Source organism: Hemicordylus capensis, chromosome 3, assembly GCF_027244095.1.
Source record: "Hemicordylus capensis ecotype Gifberg chromosome 3, rHemCap1.1.pri, whole genome shotgun sequence".
Taxonomy (NCBI): domain Eukaryota; kingdom Metazoa; phylum Chordata; class Lepidosauria; order Squamata; family Cordylidae; genus Hemicordylus; species Hemicordylus capensis.
This window is the reverse complement of record NC_069659.1, coordinates 26,705,822-26,733,764: the sequence shown is the minus strand read 5'-3', so window position 1 is coordinate 26,733,764 and position 27,943 is coordinate 26,705,822. Positions and strand designations below refer to the sequence as shown.

At 41.9% G+C, this 27,943-nt stretch overlaps 1 protein-coding gene and 1 long non-coding RNA gene across 3 annotated transcripts; one reads left to right on the top strand and one right to left on the bottom strand.

The window, feature by feature from the left end:
- Positions 1–950: 950 nt before the first annotated feature.
- DCUN1D5 (defective in cullin neddylation 1 domain containing 5) lies at positions 951–26,409 on the top strand. 2 transcript variants are annotated; one of them, XM_053309497.1, is made up of 8 exons: positions 951–1,436; positions 7,777–7,868; positions 17,025–17,095; positions 17,825–17,916; positions 20,728–20,836; positions 20,917–21,021; positions 22,241–22,343; positions 23,500–26,409. In XM_053309497.1, exons 1-8 carry the CDS (start codon positions 1,360–1,362, stop codon positions 23,553–23,555), a joined length of 705 nt encoding a protein of 234 aa, XP_053165472.1. In that variant the 5' UTR covers positions 951–1,359; the 3' UTR covers positions 23,556–26,409. The 2 variants fall into 2 exon arrangements, with proteins under 2 accessions (XP_053165472.1, XP_053165473.1); XM_053309498.1 differs by lacking the exons at positions 951–1,436; positions 7,777–7,868 and adding an exon at positions 11,956–12,047.
- On the bottom strand, positions 9,889–11,937 carry LOC128350794 (uncharacterized). The gene is made up of 2 exons (XR_008319458.1): positions 11,826–11,937; positions 9,889–10,191 (listed from the first exon to the last, which is right to left on the bottom strand). It is a non-coding gene; the product is annotated as an uncharacterized LOC128350794 (long non-coding RNA).
- Positions 26,410–27,943: the final 1,534 nt, after the last annotated feature.

Here is a 27,943-nt window from a genome sequence, read left to right as displayed (position 1 = left end):
CTTTGTTGCAGAGTTTATCATATCACTGCTGATCTGAAGATTAGAGGCATGTTTTTAAAACCTCTAAAATATATCTGAACTAATTAATGCAGCTGTCTCAGATAATATATGAGGCGGCAGCCCATAAAGTGTCAGAGGGGTTTAAGCAAGCAAATCTATTACAATAAAAACAACAAAAGTCTGGTGGAATTTAGGCTTACATATGTATTTGCGGCATAGATTGAATCAAGTTAAGCAGGCCCACAAAAGTTGATACTACGGTTAATGTGTTAGTCTTTTGAGGAGCCAGTGTCACCTGACTTTGCCATTATCTTAAAACACGCATAAAACATTTAAGACTTTATCACTAAAGAAGTGAACCCTTTAGTAGAAACAGATATAGCTGAAATTGCAGTAAGCCAGCCTGAGCCCAGAAAATAGGGCCGGACAGTCATATAATTTCTCATTTTATTTGAACGTAAAGTGCTTGGAGTTCACTTCCATGCAGAAAAGCGGGGGACAAATGAATAAGCCAACTAACCAATGCCAGAAACAGTGGGCTACTGAAGCCATTCTTACGAGTTGCAGGCTGCAGTACTGTGCACACCTAATTAGAAGTAAACGCCCGCTAAACAAAGCAGGGCTTACTTTGCAGCAAGGGTGGGCTGGGCAACGCGGCTCTCCAGGTGTTGCTGAAATACAACTCCCATCCCTCCCAGCTGTAAGAAACTGTGGCTGTGGTTCAACATGCCACAAGCTGGAGAATCGCACCGTTGCCCACCCCTGAAATCTGAAGCGGAGCTACGACGACGGCGCCGACCGGGGACCCCAAAGACCCCTCCCCCCGTCCTGAGCGACTTCGTTAACCTGACGTCATCGCGCTCTTCGCTCCGCTTTTTTCTGCTGTGGGCGCGGCCTGAGCCTTGGCCCCGCCCCCGTCTGTTAGCTCCGCCCGGAAGGGCGGGGCAAACTTCAGTGCCGAGGTGCGTCGCTGACGCTTTCTGCGCCCGCCTCTCTCTCTCTCTGCGTCAGGGCGGCGCGGCGCGTTCGCGTCTCCTTCTCGGTTCCTTGCCGGCGTCGCCGCCGCCACCGCCACCGCCAAAATTCGTGCCTCAGCAGATCTCCGTTTCCCAGCAATCCGCGCTGCTGGTGGCGGCAGGAAGAAAGAGCCCAGGACAGCGGGAGGGGCGGACGGCGGCCGTAGCAGGAGCAGCACCAGCACCCTCTTGTCGTCAGGGCCGGCATAGCCCAAGGAGGAGGAGAATCCTCCGGAGGTGGGGGGCGCTCTCCGGACCCCTCAGAGGGGGCCAGCCCGAGGGCCCCGGCTCCCCTCGCCGCCACACCACCGCATTCTCCCCCCTGCTACGGTGAACCTAGAAGATGCCCGTGAAAAAGAAGCGCAAATCCTCGGGGCAGGCGGGAGACGAGACGGGCCTCAAGAAGTGTAAAATCAGCAGGTACCCGATCCCAGGCCGGGCCCAGCTCCCTTCACGTGGGTGGGTGCGGATTGGGGCGCCCTGCCCGGGCTCACCCGACGCCTCGCTGGCACTCTTCTGCTCCCCCACCCCACCCCCGGCCACAGTGGGGTGGGGAAGAAAGAAGGTGCCCCATGGGCAGTGCCCATTTCCCTTCCATCTCTTCTAATATGGAAAAAGAGTAGTTTGGGCAGGGGGGATCCCCCTTTCCCCACCACCACTACCCTTGGCGTAACCCCTTGCCTCTTTTGACAGGTAGGTGTCTGAGTGGTAGAAATGTGCCTGCTTGTGGGCATCCTGCCCTGTGCCTAATTCACATGGAGCCTGAGCAGTAGCTGGGCTTACGGGTATTGTTCCACTTTTGCCCTTACCCTTCCTGCCTTTCCTCTCTTCTCCCAGGCCCTGCTTCCAGTCGCAGTTTTAGATTGAGAGGTCCTTGTGGCAGAATCTCGTTTTCCAGTTTTTATTTATTTGCCTATTACGTGTCTGTCATTCCTTTCTTTTGTGAAACTGAAGGCAGTCCATGCAGGATGATTTTTTTTATAAAGTGCTTTAAAACTTTAGGTACTGTTCATAGATTTAAAATGACATTGCCCCCACCCTGCCCCATTAGGCTTACAACTAGATCCAAAAGAAAATGAGGGAAGAAGAGGAAAACAAACAAGTGCAAGTATCACTACTTACATAAAGTTACATAATTGTTGTTACAATGGCCAGGTGGAAGGGCCATTGAAGAGACAACTCTGGGAGGGGAGCCAAAAGACAAAAGTTGGTCTCAGATAAGCCAGGCCTTGCTTTTTAACCTTTCCCTCTCATGCAGCACAGTTTTTCGAATAGATTCCTATCCAGACTTCCTTAGGTTTTGCAGGGTTGCTGCTTCATGTGCTCAGTTTTGTGAAGCACCATATGCATTGATGCTATTGTGTAGATATCGCATATACAATTGTTTGTGTGTCTGCTGCTGCAGTACACCTTTGTTGACAGTTGTACCATCTCATTCTGTGGTGACAATTCAAAGCAAGGATGTAGTTTCACAAAGATGTGTGGTGGGAGCAAGCTATTGCCCACATAAGAGGCAGACCATATTCCTTCTGTGTTTCCAGTCTATAGATCTTGACTCTTGATCTCAGGCTGCTGTCTCCTTCGACGTGAGAAGTTCTCAAGCTCCTTCTTCCACCTTCACCACCACAAAAGCCATTTTTATATAAAGGCATTATTGTACATAGTGGTTTGCAATATTAAAAAGTGAAATGGGTCCTTTCTCCAAGGAAGTTGTGTTCAATTCTCCTGTCAGCCCATCTCTGTGCAGCAGAGGTGGCAATATGCACTCTCTTCAGACATGTCAACGTGATATCTTCCTAGATCGGGCAGCAATGATATAGGAAGATGTTGAAAGGCATCATCTCATACTGCATGAAAGGAGGCAGTGGTAAACCTCTCCTGTATTCTACCAAAGACAACCACAGGGCTCTGTGGTCGCCAGGAGTCAACACCGACTCGATGGCACACTTTACCTTTACATTTAGAGTAGGTTGAAGAGCCCTTTGTCTCTGTGTTGGCTCGCATAGGTGTGAGTCAGTGAGCGGAGCTAAAGTTCCTTGACTTTACATTTATTTTACAATGTGTAAACCTTGCAAAATTTCATTTATTTACATATGCTACAAAATATAACAAATATTTACAAGTATCTTTTAACAATATGTAAACATAACGGCTGACATGACAGGTAGGCCTCCTTCGGTGGCCCTCCCATCTTCTCTGAGCCTATGGGATAGAGTGGGATATACAGCTATTCTATCAATCCTGTTTTAAGGTCCAACATACTCCAATAAGGCCATAATAATAGAACACCTGGAGATGGTTTTAAGCATGAGATCATTTCAAAGTTATTAAAAAAAGAAAAATTGAGAAATGTCCTTTTGGGGGTAAAACAATACAGTTGCAAAGGGTCATCAGGGTCTACAAAATCCAACAATGCAAAGTGCATAACACCTACAGGAATTCTGTGGGCAATCACTTTAATCCCATGGTTGTTTAAACATATATATATATATGAATATATGACAATAGTGCAGTTATCAGGAGCTATGAATTACCTGTAACAAAGCCAACAACTTTTATAATATTTGCAACCATAGTACATAAGAACAGCCTTTCTGGATCAGGCCCAAGGCTCATCTAGTCCAGCATCCTTCTTCACACAGTGGCCCAAAAGCTGCCTTTGGGAAGCCCACAGGCAAGAGATGAAGTCATGCCTTCTCTCCTGCTGTTGCTCCCCTACAACTGGTATTCAGGGGCACACCTCCTCTGAGCCTGCTACCATTTCTCCATGGAACATTGTTTAGCCTTTTTCATTCTTTTTTGCTAGTCAGAAGCAGCAAGGAACACGATTAACTACCTAAATTGTGTGTTATTTAGACGCAAGAAGAAATAGGCTGCAATCCAGCTCGTCTTTACAATGTAATTTTCAAACACATCCCTTAATTTTGCAAAAAAGAAAAAAATATGGGTCTTAAATGTTAAGATTTAATATATTCCCATCACTAATTAGGTCAGTCTGCACTAGTATTGCTCTGGATCAGCTAGGTACTGAAATGCCTTACTGCACCCCTTAACACATTTTGCAAAATAAAATTCTGTGAACAGAGAAAAGGGGTCATCTAAAGGTCCTTGATGGACACTTGCTGGGGTTGCAGGTTGCTTGCAAACATTTGCAAATGTAATTGTGGTAAAAACAACTCCAAAAAGAAGAATTAGGAAGTATTGCTCAGCATATTTTCTGAAAACAACTATGATGAGAAAAATCAGTTTTGCTGAGTCATAAGGACTCAAACTGCGGAAAAAAATGTTTAAACCAGGTTTGTAGTAAGAATTTTGTGGAGTGTTCTCTAAAACCATTTGTACCAATATTAAGAAAGAGAATGATTAAGAAAGATCAATGGAATGATAGAGCTAGGCCATTTATATGTATACTGAAAGTGCTAATGGTTAAATGTTTAACCATTTAAACACCCTTATAAAAATAGACAAAATATTGTGTATTCACCCTCTATGCTTCTCATAGGGTACAGAAAGGGGAGGTTCTGAAATAAGCATCTATAGGCATAAAGGTGGGGGGAATCAAATGGCATTTTGAGGGGTGGGAAGCACTTTGGGCTTTAACTCCTTATGTACATGTTGTGCTTTCAGTTTTTCTTTGCCATGCCAATAGGGGTAGAATTGACTTCAAAAGTTTATGAAAGACTGGCTGATAGAACAGAGCAAGAATGCACCAGTCCAGCAAGAGAACAACCTAACAGAACTTCCCAACTAGCAACACCACTGCAGAGGGCAAGTGGCAATTTTTGACACCCACCCCACTTTTTGACACTCTGTGCCACCCAAAAATGTGTTCCCAGTTCAGTTAGTTGAGAAGTTCTGTTAGGTTGCTCTCAGTGCATTGGTCCTTGCTCTGTATGTCTGCCACTATGCACAGCAGTAGGTGGAGGGAAGTGAGTGAAACACCACATGGCAGTTACAGCACTGTCATAGTTGAGAAATGGATAGAGCTATGGGAAACTTGCATAAGTGTTATGAATTGTCTTCCATCACTGTTGAGGTGCATTCTGATCCCAGGTACTAATCACAGGTTAAAATCAAAACACTCCTGTTAGAATCCTATTACAGGAATGGCTTAAATTTTGCACATGCACACAAAACACACATGTGCAAAAGCTACAAATAAATGCTTGTCCAAACCAGCAGTTCAGAAGGTGGATTCAGCCACAACTTCTCCCTTAAGTTCCATTACCTGCCTTCCTTTCTGGCTTGCTCTGAAGTAAAAATGTCCCAGCAAAAGAGAGGAGATGGTGGCTAGTGGGATTAGTATAGGAGCAGAACAAATTGGAATATGAAGGTGCCTTTTTCATGAATCACTGACCTATTTATTTATTTATTTATTTACTTACTTACTTACTTTGCCTACTCTCAGTGGTTCTTTCCCAGTTCAACCAGAAGATGTCCAGTGCTGAACCTGGACCTTCTTCATCAGAACCTCTGCTCTGCCACTGAGCTTACAGCCCCATCCACATGATGTGTGATTGTATAATCTGCAGCAGTGGGTCTGTTAGGAAATATGGTTTTCAGGGTTGCTACCTGCCACACAAGCGAATGATTCTAGAGGCAGCTATGCCTATATATACATATCCTCCTGTGTCTTACACAGTTACATCCAAATCAGCAAAGTAATCAATACTCATTCTTGCACTTAGCTCTTCTGCACTAGAAGCATCTATTAGTGATGGATAAAGAGAAAAGGAATATATCGCATTGTTCCAGTTGAATATACGCATTGATCTTTCTAATTATACTTCAAGTATCAAATGGTTTGATACTTCTTAAGAGTCAGTGAAATGCAGGGGAGCTATAGACATTCTGTTACTGTCTAGATTCACATTAAAATAAGTTCCATTAGGACCTGAGTATTACCCAGAATTCAGACTTTCAGTTAAACATGAAACATTTTTTTTAAATGAAACTAGCAGACACAGTTTCATTATTACATGTCCTCTGAAAGTCATTGCCTCTTAGTTGTCATCAACACTTAAGATGTGTTCCTAAGGCTGAAATTCTAAGCTTTATTACTTCCTCAGTTGAGTTATCAATTGAATTTGGTGGGACTTGCCTCCAACCAAACAGGTTTAGGATCATGCTGCTGACACTGCAAATTATTTTAGTTATCTGATTGCACTCCAGCTTTCAGAAGTGCTCTCAAGCAACCAACAGAAGAGCAGAAACCATTATAATCAGCATAAAATACAACTGTGACTATTTTTTTAAAAAACCTATAACACAACAATTTTCAACTAGATTTGTGGTGGTGGGGAGTCTGAAACACCCAATGGCAATTCAAATATCAGTTTTAAATCATTCAGTATCCATCCATTCCTAACACACAAAAAGTCTATCTTAACCCTTTCCTGAAGTCATACAGAGTAGGAGCCAGATTTTTTAAAAATCAGATTAAAAACAATGATTAGGTTCAAATTAAAAATGAAGATTATAAAAAGCTAAAGAACCTACCAGATATAACAAAATAATAATGATATTAAAAAGTCTCCTTAAAAAGGTGTGTTTTAAGATGTTTTTTAAAAACATTGAGGGAGGGAGCATGGCGAAGCTCTTCAGGGAGGGCATTCCAAAGCCAAGGGGCCACAACCGAAAAGGCCCTGTCTCTAGTCCCTGCTAATCGGATCTCTGTTAGTGGCGGGGTCATGAGCAGGGCCTGAGATGATGATCGGATAGCCCTGGCAGATTCATATGGGCGAATGCAGTCCGACAGGTACCCCGGCCCCAAGCCGTTTAGGGCTTAAAAGGTCAATACCAGCACCTTGAATCTAGCCCGGAAGTGGACCAGTAGCCAATGAAGCTGATGCAGGATCTATTAGATATTAACCTCCTTGGGGATCAGAGTTTAGAGGCCCATCTCAAAGGGCCTCTCCAGAGTGTCCAGAACAATAGAAATATTTAATTATATTCACAAATAAGAATATAACTTGTAAATTTTGTATAGAGTAGCATTTGTATCTCTGGACATGCTTGCCATCAGATCTGAATATGATCTGAATGTGAGCCATTTTGGAAGGCCGGTATATAAATCAAATAAATAAATAATAAAGAAATGAAATATTTGTTCAGGGCAGAGCTACTTCCCTTGTTGCTGCGTGTCACTTTGTATATCATTTATTGTTCTACTAGTTAGCTTTATTTTTGGCCCTGGTGCAGCTCTAATTGCAGACAGTTTGCCATGTGTCAAATGGTCACTCGAATAGGGATGCAGATTTCTGTATGCTTCAGAAAAGATGCATCCAGTGATCCATGTAGCTTAGTGGGGCCCGGATGAGCATTCCCATTGGGATGAAATGCAACTCCGCATCCAAATCATCTATGTGTGTTGAAATCCTATAATCTCTCAATTAGAATGTGTATTGTGATTTCCAACTATGTGCAGGGTCTAAATTCTGTCTCCATGGGCTTGAAACACTTAGTTTGGGGAATAAAAGTGAATTATTGATCTCTTACATTGCTGTTTGGACAGCATGTCATTCTTTGACCTCTTGGATAGATGCGAGCTTAGAATATATGGAAGCAAAGAAGTCTGTCATTCTCAACCTGTCATTTTTAAAGGATAGCTCTGTGTAAAACATGAAAAGTAATGTCACATCAAACAATGCAAATTCATTTTAAACTTGCTCTTAATTAAACTCCCCCTTGTTGGAACTTGTCGTTTCATAGAGTGAAAATAACTGTGTCATAATTGCGCCTCTCTCTCTGTCTCTCAAAGCTATTGCAGGTCACAAGCTTCTAGTAAAGTGATAAGTGGCGAAGAACACTTTTCAAGCAAGAAGTGCCTGGCTTGGTTTTATGAGTATGCAGGTATGAAGTAGACACACATTGAAATTCCTTGGTTTGTTCCTTTGTAATTGTTTGCAACTTTTGGATTTCTTTTCCCTCTCTAAATGAACTGGTCCACTTACAAACAATGTAAGCAGCTGTTGACAGGGTCCAAATGTAAGAAGCCAATGATAGTTTGCCTTTCAAGCAGTTACTGGTCACTTACCCAGCACACTTGATTGTCTCCTACACCTGTGGTTCTGTGGCACTCAGGGGAAGTGACAATGGAGAGCAAAGCCTCTGCTAGTTCATCATCCACAAAGGGGCCTGTTGCTTCTGTTGCCTGTCTTTGTGCACCTAAGCAGTGTTCTGAACATCAGATGATTTCATGCAATATTACTCATACAAGATAACATCCAAGGAGGTTAAATGATTCTTATTGTCTAACATGCAAAAGGATAACTCGCATATCATAGATGCTATTTCCTCAGTATGTGTTGGTCAGTTCATTCAGACTGATGATGCTTGGACATTAAACCTAGATAAAGATGATTGTTTTCAGCCAGGTTCAGGTGAGGCTTAAAGGTCTCCTCCTTAGAGGAGGGCATTTCCCCCGCTACCGGTAGAATCGGCAGGGAGAAGGCGAAAAGCCAAAACAAAGGAGGCACCAACGTTTTTATTGGTTCTCAGACTGAGCCTGTCCTACTGAGCTAGTCACTATACTGTACATTCTAAATAGGCTGTTCTTGGCTTACATTATCAGCGTGGCTTCTAGTTCATCTATTAACATAGACTAAGTTATTCTCCTAGAGTTACATAAACCAACAGGAAGCCAAACAATATTAACCTGGCTTGCTACTTTGCATGCATACTAAACCTGTGATGCTGTTGAGGCAGCACACTAGTCTGTCATCCACAAGTTGCTTCTGTTGCCTGTCCTTGTGCACATGAGCAGCAATGAACTGATCTTGTGCTTAGCTGTGGGCAGGAAGGACAGCAAAGGGATTCCTTTCCACTACTTTCAGTTGTGCAGAGAGCAAGACTGAATCTTGTTGGGCTGAGAATATGGCTCCCTTTTCTCAAAATATGGCTTTGCTCTCACTTGAGTTGCTATTGGATCATAAAGCAAAAAGCACACTTCTATGCATATAACCTGACTAGGAGCAGGTAGACTGAATCTCTCTCTTGAGCCACATGAGTAGCTTAGTGCTGCCCTGCAGTGCTTGGTTGGCTTCTTTACATGTTGGTTTTTACTGACCCTTAGAGCTAGAAAGGAGAGAGGGCTGCAGCATATGCTGCTTAGGTATTTGTGCTGGGGTATTCACTACTTGCACCACACAAGGCTCTCATAAGATACAAATGGGGTGGGGGGTGGATTTGCATGATCCGAGGGCTGTAATCCCTTAATGCACAATTACCTTTTACTGAGAACAACAACCATGCTCTTACACTCGAAAATGGAATGTTGCTTTGGAGAGTTGAAGCATTGTTTTTATTACTAAACCTGCCTGGTGAAATAGTTTTATTTCCTCAGCGATTGAGGCTTCCAAGTTGTCTCTTCACATCCACTTTTGTGTTAACTTGGAAACTGACATGGTGTTTTGCACAAATGTGTATGATAAAGTAATGGGGAAACCAGATCTTAAGGATAAGGACTGTGTACAAATGTGCCTGTTATAAATAAGCTTCACTGTAACATGAGGATGCATTTTTGTTGTAAAGCATTATATTCTTTTGGTTAAACACCAGGAACACAAGCTGCTTGAGAATAATAATTGCTCTTCATTCCTTTCTGTCTGTGTTTGCTGTATATTTACTAAATGTGTGTGTTAAAGGGCCTCTCATTCTAATGAAATTATGATGATCCATTTTGATTATCTAATAGGCTCTTAACTATCTGTAGTAAAAAGTGTTCTGTATTTTTGGGAGAGGGAACAACAAAAGCTGACACCAAGTTATTAGAGAAGCTTGGAAATGATCCATAGTTTGATTAAATACCAGTGGTTTTCCCAGATCTGATCTGGGTTGTAATGCCCTGGGATGTGACATAATTTCACAGAGAAACAAACAAGATGGAATTTACTTTCCACTGCTCTAGATCTTGCTAAAATTCAGCACTTTTACAACTGAAGTTCTGTTTCCTAGAATCTTTTTAATTTGCATTTCTTCTCCCTTGTTGAACCTTAAGTGTTTCACAGTTGCTTAAGTAGGCTATAGGCCACGACCATACGTTCCCTTGGGACTCATTTCTGCATCAATATGTATGGATCAGGATGCTTGACTTGTAAAGTTCATATCTTCCTTCACGGAGATCAATCTGTTCAGTAGATATAACAATAGGTTCAAACTCTAAGCATCTCCAGTACTTGAAAGACAAAAAGGGAAAATTCAGTAACTAATTTTTGATTGCTTTTTATGGTATAATAAGGACAGCAGTAAAGATTACAAAATCCAATAAATTTAAATTTTGTCCAAACTCATATGTGTGGTAGAACTTCATTGGGGGGTGGTTTAAGAGCCCTTAATTTCAAGCTACATCCTTTAAATATGACATCAGTGTTAAATATACTGATGATGTGCCCTTGTTATCCATGCAGGTTCTGCTCCTGCCAATTTCTGTGGATAATGAAACCACGGATAGCAAGACCTAGAGGAAATAGGAATTCGGGGGTTAGGTTCCTCAGGGTCGGAAAAGGGACAAAAAAAAAAAGCAGGTAGGAGGCAGGAAAAAGTAATGTACCATGCTGTGCTCTCCAGGTCTCCGGCTGTTCATCAGTGCCCCCAAACCCCCAATTTCACCATGAAAATTTCCTCAATTCTGCAAAAAATCTTGGGGGGGGTGATTTTATTTTTTAACAAAGGAGCCACAACCTCAGAAGTCATTTTTGCCCACCCAGGAACCTCATATAGGTGAATTTTCACAATTTCTGTATCCATGAATAATGTTTGGATCTCCATTGCCCAACTACGGATATGTGAAACTGTGGGTGCAAGGACCGTAGATAACGAGGGCCACCTGTACAAAAGTTTTTTACAGGCAGCCGAGTAGGGGGGTGGCAGCACTGAGGGAGCCTGCCAGCCGGAGGATTCTACACACTGGTCCTGCCACTAACATCTCTGGGAATCCCCCTCCCCCATGGCCTCAGCTGGGTTCTTCGCGCTGGCAGGCAGTGGCCGGAGGGGGTGCCATAGCCAAGGAGGGCAGCCTCTGCCAACGCGGCTGGAAGCGTCATTTCATCCAGCAGTTGCAACAGTGGGACTGGGTTCTCTTCCTGGACAAGGTGCAGGCCTTCATTCGCTCAGGAGCTGCAACAGAAAACATCTGCTTCTTCTGTACGAAAGCCCTTCAGAGATTTGAAGACAGCTTTGATTTCCACACTTAGTCTTCTGCTCCTCCAGCTGTTCCTTATTAAAGGGGCATATGAGTGCCCCTTTAATTAAAATAACAAACTCAGAAAAATCTAGCTTGCTGGACAGATTTCACTGAGAAGCTGCAAGCCGAGTCTGTGGATAACTGGATAGGACTTCCTCTTGGACCCACCCAGGAATCTGCAGACCCTGTGATGGGTGCAGTCTTGGACTCCGCCTTGGTGCTGATGAGCCTGAAGACAAGTCACAAGGGGCACATGGTGCCACTGCGGAACATCAATGGGGAGGGAAGTGAAAGTTATGGTGGGGTGGCCCAACAATCAAGAAGATCCATGTCCGCCTCAACAGCCATTGTTATTAGGCTGCAGCAGAGGGCGAGGCAATCAGCAAGGCGCCTCCATCAGCCAGAGGAGGACCAACTGTCATCTCGCCCCTCCCGCTTCATGCAGGGCCTGGGCTGGGGCTGTGCCAGAGATGCCTTTGCCTAATATGGCCTGAAAAAGTTAACGGGAAGAAGAGAGCAGCCAGAGCTCCCATGGTGGGGCCCAGCAGAGAGCAGTATGGCTGGGATCACTCTGTCCACGAAAGGAAGCTGCCCCACCCCCAGTTAAGTAGTCACTAATATGCTACCTGAAAAGAAGAGAAGTACAGATGCAGAATGAGTACAGCTACCACCAAGTGTTGCAAAGGGTGAGGCAAGCAGCAAGGCCCCTCGATTGGCTGGAGGAGGAGCAACTGTCAGCTGGCCCCTCCCCTCCGTGAAGAACCAAGTACTCAACTGCCATTGTCTTCAGGCTGCAGCAGAGGGCAAGGCAAGCCATGAGGCCCCTCCATCAGCCTGAGGACCACCAAGTAACTTCTGGACTCTCCCCTCTGACAACTCCCCTTCCCCACCCCGCTTTTTAACTTTGATTTTTTAAAAGACTTTGAGCCCTTGGGGGACAGGATTATTAATTCTAAAGAATGCTATAAGCCGCTCTGAACCTCTCAGGAAGAGCAGGATATAAATGTAAAATACATACATGTTGCCATAGCTCAAGCCTCGGCGAATTTTCTTTGGACCTAAGAGCCAGGCCAAAACATTTAAGAGCCAGACTCTACTTCAGCAGCAGGATTTTAGATATCTAGTGATAGAAGGAACTACCGTTACAAGACCTAAGCTGTTACATCTGTACCAGCTCTGTTTTAAAGTCTAATCTGTATTAAGTATGGCCAGAATATCTACTGGGCTTCAACATGTTTAATGGTTATCTTCAGAGCTCAGGAAATCCACTATTCTACTTGTTGGTGATGAGTGAAAAATGATGCCTGACGAGTAATTTACCAACACAGCTCAAGGAACCTTCTGAGAAGTAAAATGTTGTGTCTGGCTGGTGGTCTGAGCCAACATTTCTTGACTCCTGATTTTCTTTCAGCCATCTGGCGAAATCATTTTAGGCAATCATGCCATTGTTCTGAATTTAATTGCAGGATTAAACATATGAGGCCGGGCCTGGCCCGGCCTCATATGTTTAATCCTGCAATTAAATTCATTGCATTTCAAGCACCTACATTCCTCCATATCTTTTTAAGATATATGGAGACCCAGTATAATTTTGCGGTCTTGCTTTTCTGGGCTGCATCAGCGTTTAAAATAGCAGTCTCAGTCCCCAAAAGGGGGGGGGAAGAAAAATATTCTTAATACATATTTATAATGTGGTGGTGGGGGGTTGTATCTGAAGGTGCTTGAGGGGACTGTTCAGTTGCTCACAATGAAAATTATAAGCCAAAGAGCAACTAAGTCAAGAATAAAACACAAAGGTCAGCAGCAGCGCAGCTCATTGGCTGCTATTAAAGCGGCAAGAACCTCTGGGCAATCAACTCAACAACCATCCTGGTTTCAACAAGCTCGGATCAGCTCAATAGTTCAGAAAGAGTTACAGTTATAGGGTGGGAAACTTAGAGATTTGACTGACTTTGAAGAATTAATCACCCGAAACACTGATCATTTGCTAGGCAGAATTTATAAGCCATTACTGAAGTCTGAAACGGAGACCAAGCAGATAAAAGAATGTATGATAAAATGGACGCAGAACTTTAATAGATCGATTAATATTTCTGATTGGGAATACCAATGGAAAAAGAATGTGAAATTTACCTTGTGTACCCATCTAAGGGAAAATTGGTATAAGATGTCTTTAGATGGTATAGAATTCCTTTGACTATTAACAAGATAGATGATTCCTTTTCTAACAAATGTTGGAAATGTAACTCACATTTAGGCTCATTTTACCATATGTGGTGGAGTTGTGGTAAAGCTCAACAGTTTTGGAAACAAATTCATACTAAAATTGAACAAATCTTAGAAGTTAAGATTCCCTTTATTCAAGAAATTTTTCTTTTAAGTATGATAAAGCCTTATATTCCGGCCAAATTAAACGAATTGTTTATATATGATTACAGCAGCAAGGATTATATATGCTTCTAATTGGCATATTTTAGAAATCCCCTCCTTAAATGATTGGTTTTTGAAAGTGTGGGATTACGCTTCCATTTTGAAAGTCTCTGCTTATGTACATGATATATCTATAGAATCATTCATGTCTTCTGGGAACCCTTTATAAATTATAATATCTGTTATAGTCAAACTTTGTTCCCATTTTCTGGATTCGATTTATAGTGTTTTCGATACGTTATTTACAAGAAGCTGATTAGATTTTATAACTCTCTAAGAGTCTGAATTTCTTTTGCTTTGTCTTGTTCTAGATATCTTTTCTTTACTTTATTAATTAGAAAAATGAGGTTTTCATTATGAAAAACGATTGGTTTTATACTGTCTTTATGGTGATTTGTCTCTGTCTCCTTTGGTTTACTTTTCAATAAAATTCATATTTTAAAAAAGCGGCAAAAAGTTGGAGTTACTTGGGAAGGACATCGGTTTAAGATAATTATAGATGACTGAATTTTACAATGCTGTTTTAATGTACAGTGCTTTCAAGTGATTCAGTCAGGACTTGATTGTATGATCAGATATACTGCAGGAACTGCTTAAACTGCCTCAGCATTCATGCTTTCTCAGAAAAGCGATGAATATGACGCAGGATTTTATTTTTATTTTATATTCAAATTTTATGCTGCCTTTCATAATACCTCCCAAGGCAATTTACAAACGTTAAAATACAGTAAAACTCCATAAAAATCACATTTAAAACCTTAAAAATCAGTTAATAGCAATAGCAATAGCACTTACATTTATATACCGCTCTATAGCCGGAGCTCTCTAAGCGGTTTACAATGATTTAGCATATTGCCCCCAACATTCTGGGTACTCATTTTACCGACCTCGGAAGGATGGAAGGCTGAGTCAACCTTGAGCCCCTGGTCAGGATCGAACTTGTAACCTTCTGGTTACAGGGCAGCAGTTTTTACCACTGTGCCACCAGGGGCTCATTTAAACAATAGAAATCATAAAACACCACCAACAAAAAACCATTTAAAAAAATACAAGCAGAAGCAGGAAAGCTGAGAGACCTGGCAGCCCCTAAGGAGTAAAAGCCTGAACAGATAAAAAGGTCTTTAGTTGTATTTTAAAAGCAGCCACAGATTTTAGAGTGGACATTCACTGGGAGAGTATTCCAGAGCCTGGTGACAACAGAGAAGGCCCTGTCCCACATGCACTGCAATGTAGCTTCCCTCAACATCAGTGCATGGAGCAAAGCCCCCCCCCCCCGACAACCTTGTTGGGCAGGCAGCAACCCTTGGGACCAGGCAGTTCTTCAGGTATTCAGGACCCAAATTGTTACGGGCTTTAAAGCTAATAATGAGCACCTTGAACTGGGTCTAGAAACAAATTGGCAGCCAGTGCAGCTCTTTCAAAATAGGTGTAATATGCTCTGAGCGAGCAGTTCCAGAGAGAACCCTGGCAGCTGCATTCTGCACCAACTGGAGTTGCTGAATATTTTTATTTTTATTTTTATTTATTTATCTATCTATCTATTTGATTTATATACCGCCCTTCCGAAATGGCTCAGGGCGGTTTACAATTAAAACAGAAAACATTAAAAACAATTAAAACAGAGATACAAAAATAAATACCAATTTAAAACAACTTTAAAAAGAATTAAACTTTCAAAACAATTTAAACCTTGAAAACCAGTTATTAAAACTAATTAAAAGGGCAGCCTTTTCAAGGGCAGCCCCACGTAAAGTGCATTACAGTAATCCAGCTGCAACATGACTAAGGCATGGGTAACCATGGCCAGATCTGCCTTCTTGAGAAAGGGACACGACTGGCACAGTAGCCGCACTGTGCAAATACACCACTGGCCGCCGCCTCCACCTGAGCATCCAAAAGCAGAGCCAGGTCCAACAACACCCCAAAGCTGCATACTTGCTCTTTCAAGGGGAGTACAATCCCATCCAGAGCTGGTTGAATCAATCATCCTATCCCAAAACAGTGGCACCTCCATCTTGTCTGGAATTAATCTCAGTTTGCTAGGCTTCCCTAGGATTTGATGTCAGAGAGGTGGAGCTGAGTATCATCTGCATATTGATGACATTTGTCCTGAGAGGTGGTCCAGAAGGATACCATTGTTGATGGTATCGAATGCCACTGAGAGGTCCAGCAGAACCAACAGGGACAAATTCCCCCTATCTAGTTCCCAATGTAGTTCATCCATGGTGCCCAAGGCAGTTTCAGTCCCAAACCCAGGGCAAAAGCCAGATTGAAAAGGGTCTAGATCAGGGATTCTCAACATTGGGTCCCAGGTGTCATTGAACTTCAGCTCCCATAACCCCCAACCAAAGGCTGCTGGGGATTATGAGAACTGAAGTTCAATAACGTCTGGAGACCCAATGTGGAGAATCCCCGGTCTAGATAATCCGTATCATCCAAGACCCTTTGCACCTGCATAGAGGGAACGTGCTCTACCACCGTGCTTTAAAAAGGAAGAAACAGGCTGATATTTATCAATGTAGGTGGAATCTGTTCAGTCAGATTCAAATTGAAAACATTGAAGAAAATATTTGAATATTTGCCTCTGTTTACCCAGTCCTAGTGAGCAATGGCATGGCATTTTCTCAGGCATACTGAGATGGCTGGAATTCAGAGAGTACTCTCAAAAGCACAGTGAAGTGAGGACAAACTTTATTTAATTAACTGCCTATAACAGGTCTCAGGCAGTTCACAGCTAGTTAAAACATCTGTAAAGTTTAAAATCAACAGTTAAAGCTGATTATCAAATTTAAACTTAATATCAAGTTTAAATCTAGCACAGAACATTAAATGTTTCTTTGGATTTCCTGTGTATGTTAAATGCCCTAATCCCGATTGAACCCCCAAGGAAGAGTTTAAACCTCTCCTCTTGCTTCCTAATTCTGTGGTCCTAACAAAAATCATGCACAGGCTCAGAACTGCTGTTTGCTCCAAGAGGGAAGTTTCTGTTTCCATAACAGCTTAGAGGAGATTTTTGTTGGGCTGAGCTACTCTGGATCAGGGCTTGCATTTAATACCATGTAACTTAACCCTGAATTGAGGATATGAAAGGCATACCCAACATTTCTTGGGATATGCTGCTTAATTAGGGGATCGGGATAGCAGTCCTGCAGCAAATGTATCTGAAACAGCTCAGTATATCATGTAAATTACACATCCCACAGCAGAACAGGGTCTAGGAACCCCATCCTCTTGTACAGTTGTGAAGCAGTGTGGCTAGGGAGGAACTTTCTCCCCATGGAATCCAGAAATGTGTCTGCTGCCAAACATCTGGTTCATTAATGAGTGAGAGAGAGAAATAAAATTTTTGTATTGTGTATATCTTAGCCTGTTTTGTGTGTGTTTTTGTTTCGAAGGTGATGATGAAGTTGTAGGGCCAGAAGGCATGGAGAAATTCTGCGAAGACATTGGTGTTGAACCTGAAAACGTAAGTGTTTTTCCCTTTAAAAATGCAGAGTCACTTGCTTGAAAATTACATAAAATCAAATTATTCTTTTCCATTGTCCTTCTCTCCCCCCACCCCCATCAACTTTATTGAATTACATGTGAGGACACACTACTAAGTGATATGGTGGAGTTAAGAGAATATATGCTTGTTAGGAAAAAAATATGGTGCTCTCAACCCCATATTTTCCTTGTAAAGCCCTCGTAATGGGGAATCTTGGGTATAAATAAATCTAACAGAAGGAGGGGCCAGCAAAGAAGAAGCCCTTGCAGTGAAGGATCAATGGGCAAGAAATTAGGTTCTTAATCCTTCCCCTGCCCACAGACTGTATTTAATCTTCTCTCACCCCCTCCCCTCCACTGCTGCCCCAACCAGGCTGTGAAACTAGAAAGATGTCTGACTGTGAGAGAAAAGTTCATTGGGAAGAATCAACTTACAAATGTCCCCTTCACTTCCACACTTTTGTTCCCTTGGCCAGTGTGATTATGGAAAACATAGTTGTCAGTATCACTTGTCATTCTTCTGGAACTGAGTAGGGCATTCTGCCACAACTGAGCTATTCTTAAATTGCCCCTCTTCTTTTTAAACTTGGCACCTAGTGGTGGTGGTGGCGCAGTAGTTAGATGAATGGTCATTGAATAGATCAAGTGTTTGTAGTAAATGTATATCTTTCTTTCTATTCAATTTATCTCTTTGCCCATCCCAATACAGATTATCATGCTTGTTTTAGCCTGGAAACTAGAGGCTGAAAGCATGGGATTTTTTACCAAGGAAGAATGGTTAAAGGGGATGACCTCATTACAGTAAGAGCTCTTTTTATTTGAAATAACCTTTCATGTCTGTTTGAAAGAGCATGGGGGTGTGTTCTTTCAATTACTCAGTAGGTGTGTTAATCCAGTACAAACACTTTGCCTGTAGGTTACCAATTTCAATTAGGTCTGTTTGTCATTCTTTTTAAGATACCTGCCATGATTCATCTTGGTGATTTTCCTCAGAGGCAAATTAGATATGGCATGCCATTGCATGTACCTTTCCCCTGTGTTTCTGTGCCAAAAGCAGCCTTGAGAAACAGTGAGTTTGAAATGGGGGAGAACACCTAACCTTTTCCCTCTTCTTGCTGCTTTTCTGCTTGGAATCTCCCCCTGCCCAGTTACTTTTCCCTTCTGCTTTTGTTTTCTCCTTTCTTTCTTTTTTTGGCACCAGGAGAAAATTAACATTTTATTATTTTTATTAATTTAACACATATGTATTGTAATTGTAATTTCATCCAGATGAAGATTTACTAAATCTTACTGTTTGCCATAAACAACAAAATGGTTGTGTCCTTTAACATTTATCATTTGCTAAAGGCTTGCCAAGTTTGTTTTTGGGCATGGAGAGTTGCCATTGTTTCCCCAATTCTACGTTTTAGAATGGAGGTTGAGACTTGCTGTCTCTCTCCCTCCTGCCCCAAACCTGGCCCCTTAGTGTTTTCCTTAGGGGTGTTTGCGGGGGGGGGTGGATGTCAAGAACTTATTGCCTCTTCTCACAACGCCCCAGTGCCAGAGTAGCACTTTATGTTTCTATGTGGGAATGAACAGCAGTCACTTACCCTGCTAACTGAGCAAAAAGGCACATTTTTAAAAGTGGTGATTCTCTTTATTTAGCGGGGGAGAGCAATTGGCCGTATCCAACCCCAGCATAGCATCCTTCCAGTGGCTGATGCTAGTGTCTGTCTCATATTTCTTTTTTAGATCATGAGCCCTTTGGGGGCAGGGAGCCTATTTATTTATTTATATTTATGTAAATTTCTTTGGGGGCTTTTGTTGAAAAGCGGTATATAAATATTTGTCATATTTGTATAACTGTCATGGGAACTAGTAAAGGCCTTCAGGGACACCACTGGGTAACCTGCTCCAAGTCTTTACTATCTTAGTGTTTTGGAACAAGAAGCAGCACGTCCCATCACCCCAGCTGTGTCCCTGATTGAAGCCTTTTTAATTCGTTCCATTGAAGTTATTGATACCACTTAAGAACTGAGCCAGCCACTATTTTCATAGCCAGGGATCAAGAAATGTTAGCTTAGTTCACCAGCCAGACACAATATTTTACTTGTCAGATGGTTAGGAACATAGGACGCACTGTTCCCTCTAAGGCATCTGCATGTGTGCACGCTCACAAGTCCGCTCAGTTAATTTTAGTTCCTGCTCAAGTTGAATCGGGAAGGCCCCACTCCGAATGCAGGTGCGCGCACACTGCCTTGATAATACTGCTCAGAACCAAACTCATTCTGCACACAGATGAAAAACATTAGGGAGAACACTGATAGGAAGTTGCCATATACTGAGTCAAACCATTGCTCCATCTAGCTCAGCATTGTCTACGTGGACTGGTAGTGGCTTCTCCAAGTTTGTAAGCAGGAGTCTCTCTCAGCCCTATCTTGGAGATGTCAGAGAGGGAACTTGGAACCATTTGCATGCAAATGTCTTCCCAAAGCAGCCCCATGCGCTTAGGGGAATATTTTTCATTGCTCACAAAGCTGCTTCCATTCAAATGCAAGCTAGGGAAGACCCTGCTTAGCAAAGGGAACAATCCATGCTTGCTACCATAAAACCAGCTCTCCTCCTTCATCTGCCTTCCTCAAGCTGTGTTGGTGCACTGCTGGTCAGGACTTTTTTCTTCTTCTCATCAGGTGTTATTTTAACTAGTCACAGACTAATATCTAGTGGATTTTCTGAACCCTCTTCATAGCCCACTCCTTCATTAGCATAGCCATTCCTTAGGTTCCATTACTTAGTCTTGCTGCAGTGTGATAGGATGCTGGGAAATGGTTGTCTTTCCCTTGCAGGCAGGAGCGTGTTCAAGGCTTGCTGCCACTCTTGGTTCAAAGACTACTGCAAATGTCATGTTGAACTCTCTTTTCTGTGGAGAATCATCTGGGGAGAATCATAAAAGCAAATAAAGTTCTATTAAATCTTAGTTTAGAATGGTTCATGCAATCCTAGGTCTACATTTCTCATCTGCATAGAAAACCTTCCACTGTGTGCATGCTGGATTCAAGCAGTGCCATTGTTTGGAAAGCACTGTAGATATTCCACCTCTTACTTGCATTACTATCTTACCCAATAATGTTTGGTTTTTAGTAAGTTAATTATCATAGCTCTGTGAGATTGCGAGAGCCCACTAGAGTTGTAAAAATTAACTTGTACATGTTTGCAAATTGCATGTGTAAAAATACAACTTGAAGATATCAGGAAATCAGCCCCAAATGATGAATTTGTGTCCAAGCCAGGAGTTGATCCCTAGCATTTGCCTTTGCAAACTTATTGTGTCAGATCCAGATCGCATGCAAGGGAAATCTCCCTGCCCAGACTCTTCACAGCAGCCCCCTAATCCCCTTCTGGAAGGGTCTTGACCCTTTTGGGGAGGGTGAAGGTGGTTGTTTTGGGGAGGAGGGCAATATGAAAGTACTCTTGCACAAGTTTAATTTTGCTCCTGCAAGTTCTGAATTCAACCCATTTTCTTTAGAAGTAAACCTAATCCTTGTAGTCTGAAGGCCTTTGTGCTGTTGTGCTAAAAGAATTTTTTCCTTCCAAGCATATCTGGAATATAACTTTGTGATTTTTTTGTTTAAGATGCGACTGCACAGAAAAGCTGCAAAGTAAATTTGATTTTTTACGTTCGCAACTGAATGACATTTCAACCTTTAAGAATATCTACAGATATGCATTTGATTTTGCAAGGGTAAGTCCATCTGCTCCTTAAGAAAACATGACTTCCAGGGCCTGTCGTTTGTGTTCTGAGTGTTGCTTCTTTTATCATAGGATAAAGACCAGAGAAGTCTTGATATTGATACTGCAAAATCTATGTTAGCTCTTCTACTTGGAAGAACGTGGCCATTGTTTTCAGTATTTTACCAGTACTTGGAGGTAAGCACATTTTTTAAAATGAAGAAAAGTTGGATATTCTGGTCTGCCTTGTAAATAAGTCCAGAAATATTGCTAACCCACCTCATGCTGAACTACTAATCAGGTCCTTAAATAAGAAGAAAGACTTGTAGTTTGCTAAGTGTCCATGCCTGGTCATCTGGAGGAGTCTTACCACAGGCAACCTGTTGATCTGGTGTGCTCGATTTAGATTGTTATGTCTGCTCTATGTTTTACAGATACACCACACACACACACCCCTCTCTTTTCTGTCATCCTGAGGGGTGCGAGAGAGGGGGTAAGTAAGATTGCTGCAAACTGCTGGTTCCTGCTAGCACACACTTCTGTTACCTCAGTGCCAGCCATGTCTTATGAATCCAGAAATGCTGGCTTATGAATCCAGAAGATGCATCAGGTTGTCAGAGAAAAGTGCTGCAGGATAAGTCAAAAATTCTTGTTTTAGAAGACATGACTAATTTGAAAGTAGGAGTGCACTCTTGCAGGGAACAAACAGTTTGCAGCAACTTTACCTGCCCAGAATAAATAGCACAAGGAACATGCAGATTTCTACACAACATTCCACTCTCTGGAATGAACTCCTCACTTCTCTATAAACAAAATGTGGTGGTGGTGGTGGGCAGTGCTTCAGCTTGAACAGGCAACATTGGCCGTGCATGATAGCACAACCGGATGAGTCTGATTGTGGGGAGGGTGGGACATAACTGACTTTCCGCCACCTTTAGCTTTGCTGCTGGGGTAAAAAGTCCTCCTGTCTCTTGCAAACAGACAAGCTAGTTACTAAAGTACTTTCTTTTTAGTCTAGAAGAAAGACGAACTTCTTTATATGCTGAAAACATGCTGGAGCTTTCCTGTACTTAGTACATAAACTTCAGTTCTTATGCTTATCACCCTAAATGGTATCTTGCTTATTATGTTTCTTCCTTCCAAATCCATGCATTTACTACCAGCGGCCTTTTTCTGCACCCATGTTTTTCTTAATGCCTTGGAGAATGTTGCTCTCCATTACTATGCCAGAAACAGCCATCTATTCTAACATCCAAGCTAATTCTTTCAAAGCTTGCATTAAGATTATACTTTATTCAGAAGCTCTTTTGGATTACATTAATTTCTTGCCTTTAGGGGGGAAATTGCTTGATTATCCTCATATGCATCAACTTGCTTTGTGGCTGAGATCTAAAAGTGTACAATTTTTTTTCCATAGCAGTCAAAATACAAAGTAATTAACAAAGATCAATGGTACAATGTGTTAGAATTCAGCAGAACTGTCCATGCAGATCTTAGTAACTATGATGAAGATGGGGCATGTGAGTATTCCCATTTTTTTGCAATTAAAATACTTCATGTTGGTTCCTTCTTGTCTTTGCAGCCCAATCCTTGCATGTTTTCTCCCAATGTCTGCCTGGCTTGTTCTATATCTCCAGGCTCTTCTTCCACCCCAGAATGGAAGGGAAAGATTAGAGCATATTAGAGAGTGGAAGAGAGCTGATCTTGTGGTAGCGAGCATGAATTGCCCCCTCTGCTAAGCAGGGTCCACCTTGGTTTGTATTTGGATGGGAGCCTACATGTGAGCACTGTAAGATACTCCCCTTATGGAAAGGGGCAGCTCTGGGAAGAGTGTCTGTATGCTTGCATGCAGAAGGTCAGAGGTTCCCTCCCTGGCATCTCCAGATAAGATTGAGAGAGACTCCTGCCTGCAACCTTGGAGAAGCTGCTGCCAGACTAGGTAGACAGTACTGAGCTAGATGGACCAGTGGTCTGAGTCTGTATATGGTAGCTTCTTATATAATCTAAACCAGCTGAATCCTCAGCAACATGGTCATGTTGTACAAAGGGCCCTCAGCACAAAATAATACATGGAAAATGTTTCTTAGATTAGTTTTTTGAGTGGCAAAACATGTCTGTACCTTTTTATACAGCTGGGAGCTCACAGCTGCTTTGGAAAGGGGGGTGGGGCTGGGCAAGCAAAGTGAAGCATACCAGGTGGAGTTGCCTAATCTTTCTTCGTGCTGAGATCCCTTTCTCTACTGCTGCAGGAGGACATCTCCTAAGGGTTATCCTTCCCATGTGCTCCAGAGGCAGGACGCTCATAAAGTACTGAAAGCTTTAAGAGCCTGGGAAGGATATCCCAACCCAATTTCTGTAGTCCTCTCCAAGGCCTTTTACCTCCCTTCGGTCTTTAATTCTTACCTTTGCCCTCAGTGCCTTGTTAATCACTTGCTTAATTTTCCTTGTTTTTCTCCTATATTTAAAAAAATCCTTTAAATGTGTTCAACCGTAAGCCTGTTTTGTCCTCTGCTTTTAACTCCCCTTTTTTAACCCGCATTGGTTTGGAATTATAAGTCAGTTAGAGATGGCTCCATGTTAATATGATTTAGGCTAAAAAAAATTGTCTTTGCTGTTAAAAAGCAGCTTGATTTAAGAAAACACTGAAATCTCTAATGAGCATTGTTTCATTTCCAGGGCCTGTTCTTCTTGATGAATTTGTGGAGTGGCAAAAAGTTCGCCAAGCATCATAGCAAGAACAGCTCTAAAGAACCTGCTGGATCTTGTGATGTCCACCCCTACAAAAACTGAGTCAAACCAAGGGTTGCATTCACATGAACTTCAGTCATTTTTTTTTCCTTTTATTTTTAAAGGAAGCCTTGTTACACATGAAAAGGGCATTGAACCACACCTCTTCTGAGACTGAAAGTTGGAGGTTTTTGTCTTAAGTTTCTATCATTTCAGAACAATAAAGATTCAGATTTGTAGCAGTCTTAAAAGTGAAGGATATCCCTTGAGTACGACTGATTTCTATATTCTCAAAACCAAAACATCATAGACTGCATCCGAAGTGCTCTATATGGGTGTTTTGAATCCTGGAGATGTGTTTAAAAATTGTTGTAGTATATGACTCTGGTAAGGTAGTTTGCTAATGAAATGACTGTCATTAGGAAGAATGATTAATATTAAGCCTTGGCTGAAGTTTTACCAATGCCCAACATCATTTGTGCCATAGTTTGCAGCTTCACATGGAGACATGGCCTTAAAATTATTATTTTTTTCTACAGTTCCCATTCAGTATATTGTCTTCTAATGGAACATTCATAACAGCCTACTTTTTAACTTAAAGGGTACTGAGAGGATGGTGATGTTGTCTATAATGAAGCAACTGCAAGTTCTTGAAACAGTAATTATTGTACTTCTATTATAAATTGGTCTCAATATTAAAAAGAAAAACCTAGGATAACTTAGTACAAAGTTTGATCTCTTTTATGTGCACTGGACAGAAAATTCAGAGTTTGACCTTTCTCTTCCATTTCCAAATGTGGGGGGCTATATTTTTTTTCTGTGATACCAGCTCTCTCCATCTCAACCTTAAGAAGAATTGCACTACCTTAATGTATATTACCTTCTAGCAAAATCATGAGGAGGAGTGTGTGTGTGTGTGTTGGCTTCATGGAGAAGCAGGTGTAGAAACTGAAGCACTTAACTATCTCCTTGTTTTATTACTTAAATGCCATCAAGACCTTAGCCATTCACTCAATGCTGCTTTATAAGTCTCAAAATTGCTCCCAGTTGACCAAATGCAGGGATTTTCAAGACCTGTTTTGCATATTATTTACAAAGTGGGAAATGGCAACCAGTTCTTGGCAATAATTTGGCATCCCAACTTCCATGCAGTTCACCATTTCTATCAAAGCATCATTCTTTTAGCACATTTAGATTGGCCCTCGTGATGTGCAAGATTATTCCAATAGCTTATGATAACTGGGTAGGACTTGGTAGTATTGGCCTCAGGATAATGAGAAATGGATTGCGTGCACTGAATGCTGGTTGAGGTAGGACAAGATCATCTCTTTTTTAGACAAGGCAGCCCACAAAGAGCTGCACCCTCAAAGAGGCTTGTCCCACAGAAGGGAGAGCAGTTTTTGCAGCTTTCCCCTCCCTCCAAAAGTATTTTTTGGCTTCCAGAAATATGTCCCTGAGGGCTATGCAGCCCTAAGGGAATATAGTTTTGGAGGGAGTGGAGAGCAGCAAAAGTTGCTCTCCCCTCAGCATGTGCTTGGCTTGCAAGACAACCTGTTGGCTGAGCTCTGCAACAGCTTTTCAGTAAGAGCGCAGCTCTTGCTCTGCCCTAATGTTGAGGAAATTGTGGGCCACTTATTTTTGTGGGATTTTTTTCTTTCTTTTGGTCATGATGTGGAATTCTTAAGTATATAGGTGGACTTCCTTACAGATTCGGTGTCCGCAGTCAGGGAAGTGACACCTGACCTCAGCATATGCAATGGGGGGACACGTTGACCTCATGCATCTGTGGGTCGGGGGTGGCCGTAAATGACTGCAGAGGTCATTTCCGGCTGCCATTGTAGGACTTAGAGCCACAAAATGGCTCCCTCTTTTAAAAAGGGGGGGAGTGATTTTTGGCTGTGTTTGGGCACAATGCAACTCAGGGGGTGCCACAGAGACAAGTAAGGAGCTCCTCCCCATGAAAATGAGCCAATTTTTAGGCATTTTCAGCTGAAAATGGCTGGCTGGAAATTTAACCCCTGCGATCCCATAGGGATCAATGTTTCTTTATTCATGGTTTCCATATCCACGGTACAGCCGTGAATAAGGAGATCCACCTGTAAAGTCCTGTTATTCTCTAGAAATGGGCTGTTTCTGTTTCAGCTCACCCTTCTGTTCAGGTGTGCCTGGCAAATCTAATTGTTTTTGAATCCTCTATAGGTGTGGCCTTGCACTGAGGATTTCTGCTTCTCCCCACCTCCTTCCTAGACTTGCCATGATGCTTCCAAGAGAAGCATGTCCTTGTCTGTCTTATGACTGCAATCATATGCATACATATTGGAAAATAAGCTTAAATGGAAATGGGAATTACCTGAGTGAGCATGCATGGGACTAAACTCCTTTCTAATTGTCACTGTCCTCTGTGCTGTACTTTAGAAAAGTGTTCAGATTTTTTTCAAGATATAAATCAGGAAAATTCAACTGTTTTTCTAATGCAAGAAAGCCCCCTTCTTTAATTCAAATCATAAATTCTGTTTTAAGCAACATAGTCCAAACCAAACAATATTAACATGGTATTCCACAGAATGTTTTGTTCACCAATGCCAACATCTTCAGTGAATGTGAGGGTATCGAATTGCTGTGTATGACTTATCTCTGAGGTTTTATCACTATTCTTATAATAAAACCATATTGCAGGGATTTACATCCTGTTTCTGTGAGAGTGTTTGTTTAAGTCATGGGATGTGGCAAGAAATAACAATGGATATACTGGGTTTATATTTCATATCCATCTCTGCAAGAAGATCTACAAATGAGTTTTTCTGTGTTGCTTATTTACAGATTTTTACATCAGTAAATGAAACATAATTTTGAAATTAAGCCAATGTCTGGGTTTTCATTAGAGTACAAATGATTTATTTGACAGGAAAAAGTGTTGATAGTGCCTGTGTTAAAGACGAAAAGGAACAGCTAGCCATTTAGGCACTTAATCAAATAACTTTAGGAAGTTAACACAAATGCAGGAAGCAAAATTGTATTTTTAAAAATGTTGACATTCATCTACCAAAAAAGGCTATTCAGAGTAAGACAGAGATGGAGGGGAGATGCTGTGTTCAACTTTATTTATATACCACTTTTCAACCCAAAAGCAGTTTGCACAGAAAAGTTGCTTCCACTTGCTAATTTTTTTAAATGCCCAAATTGTGAGGTGCGTAGGGGGAGAAGAATGTGGGAGAGGGCGAGCTCTCGTGAACATTTCTTAGAGGTTACGTGCAAGTATATAGACAGTGCTGAACAGCTTCCCGCCCTCCTGCAGACATCGGACTACAACTCATATCACCCTTGACTACTGGACACTGGCTGGGGATGATGGGAGCTGTAGTCCAAAAACAGCTGGAAGGCCAAATATGTAGAATATTCACACACAGTGAAGGGGAGCAGAAGGAAGTAGGGATGTGCAAAACATTTTGAGCTCAAAATGTTGCGACTCGAAACAGGCCGAAGCAAGCTCGATACAGAATGCCCTTCAAATGAAGGACCTGTTTTGAGTTTGGAATGAAACGACCCCATTCCCAGTTGGAATACGAATATGACAGATATTTATATACTGCTTTTCAACAAAAGTTCCCAAAGCAGTTTACCTAGATATAAATAAAATGGCTCCCCAAAGGGCTCACAATCTAAAAATGAAACATGACAGACATCAGCAATAGCTGCTGGAGGGATGCTCTTCTGGGGATGGAGAGGGCCAGTTGCTCTCCCCCACTAAATAAAAAGAATCACCACTTTTAAAAGGTGCCTCTTTGCTCAGTTAACAGTTAAGAGTGGAATGTTTCAAGTGTTCCAAGCACCATTTTGGAGGACTGTGTTTTCCCTTGCTGACTTACTTTGGGACTGGCTTCCAACTGACTTGTGATCTCCTTGCTTCTTAGTTGGCTTGTTATCGTACAAATCACTTAATTTGTATGATAAGCCAACCAAGAAGCAAGGAGATCAGAAGCCAGTGCCAAAACCAGTCAGCAAAAGCAAATCAGCCCTCCAAAATGGCACTCATAACACTCAAAACGTTACCAACTTGTTCTATCAAAACTGGATTCCGGGCATTCGCATTCTGAGCTTGGAACAGAATGCAAATACCATTCCATGCACATCCCTAGAAGGAAGTATTATCTATAATCCATCCTGCAAAGTATTAACAAAGTTGTTCTGATAACCATAAATAAAGGGAGAAAATGGAGCAAAGGCAGTGACTTGAAAAAAGTCAAAACTTGGTATGATTCAGAAAACCACTCACCATCATATGAAAAGGATAATGTATGATATGGTCTAACAACCTTACTTCATTCAATAACATCACTGTTAACTATTAATAAAGGCTTATTGTCATGATGAAACACAAGTCCAAACATATTCT

Bases quoted from the DNA above. Each gene is read 5' to 3' on its own strand.
- DCUN1D5 (XM_053309497.1), top strand. From the start codon at position 1,360: ATGCCCGTGAAAAAGAAGCGCAAATCCTCGGGGCAGGCGGGAGACGAG. The intron at 1,437-7,776 runs GTACCCGATCCC...TGTCTCTCAAAG, and splicing joins AAGAAGTGTAAAATCAGCAG to CTATTGCAGGTCACAAGCTT. The intron at 17,917-20,727 runs GTAAGAGCTCTT...TTTTTGTTTAAG, and splicing joins AAGGGGATGACCTCATTACA to ATGCGACTGCACAGAAAAGC.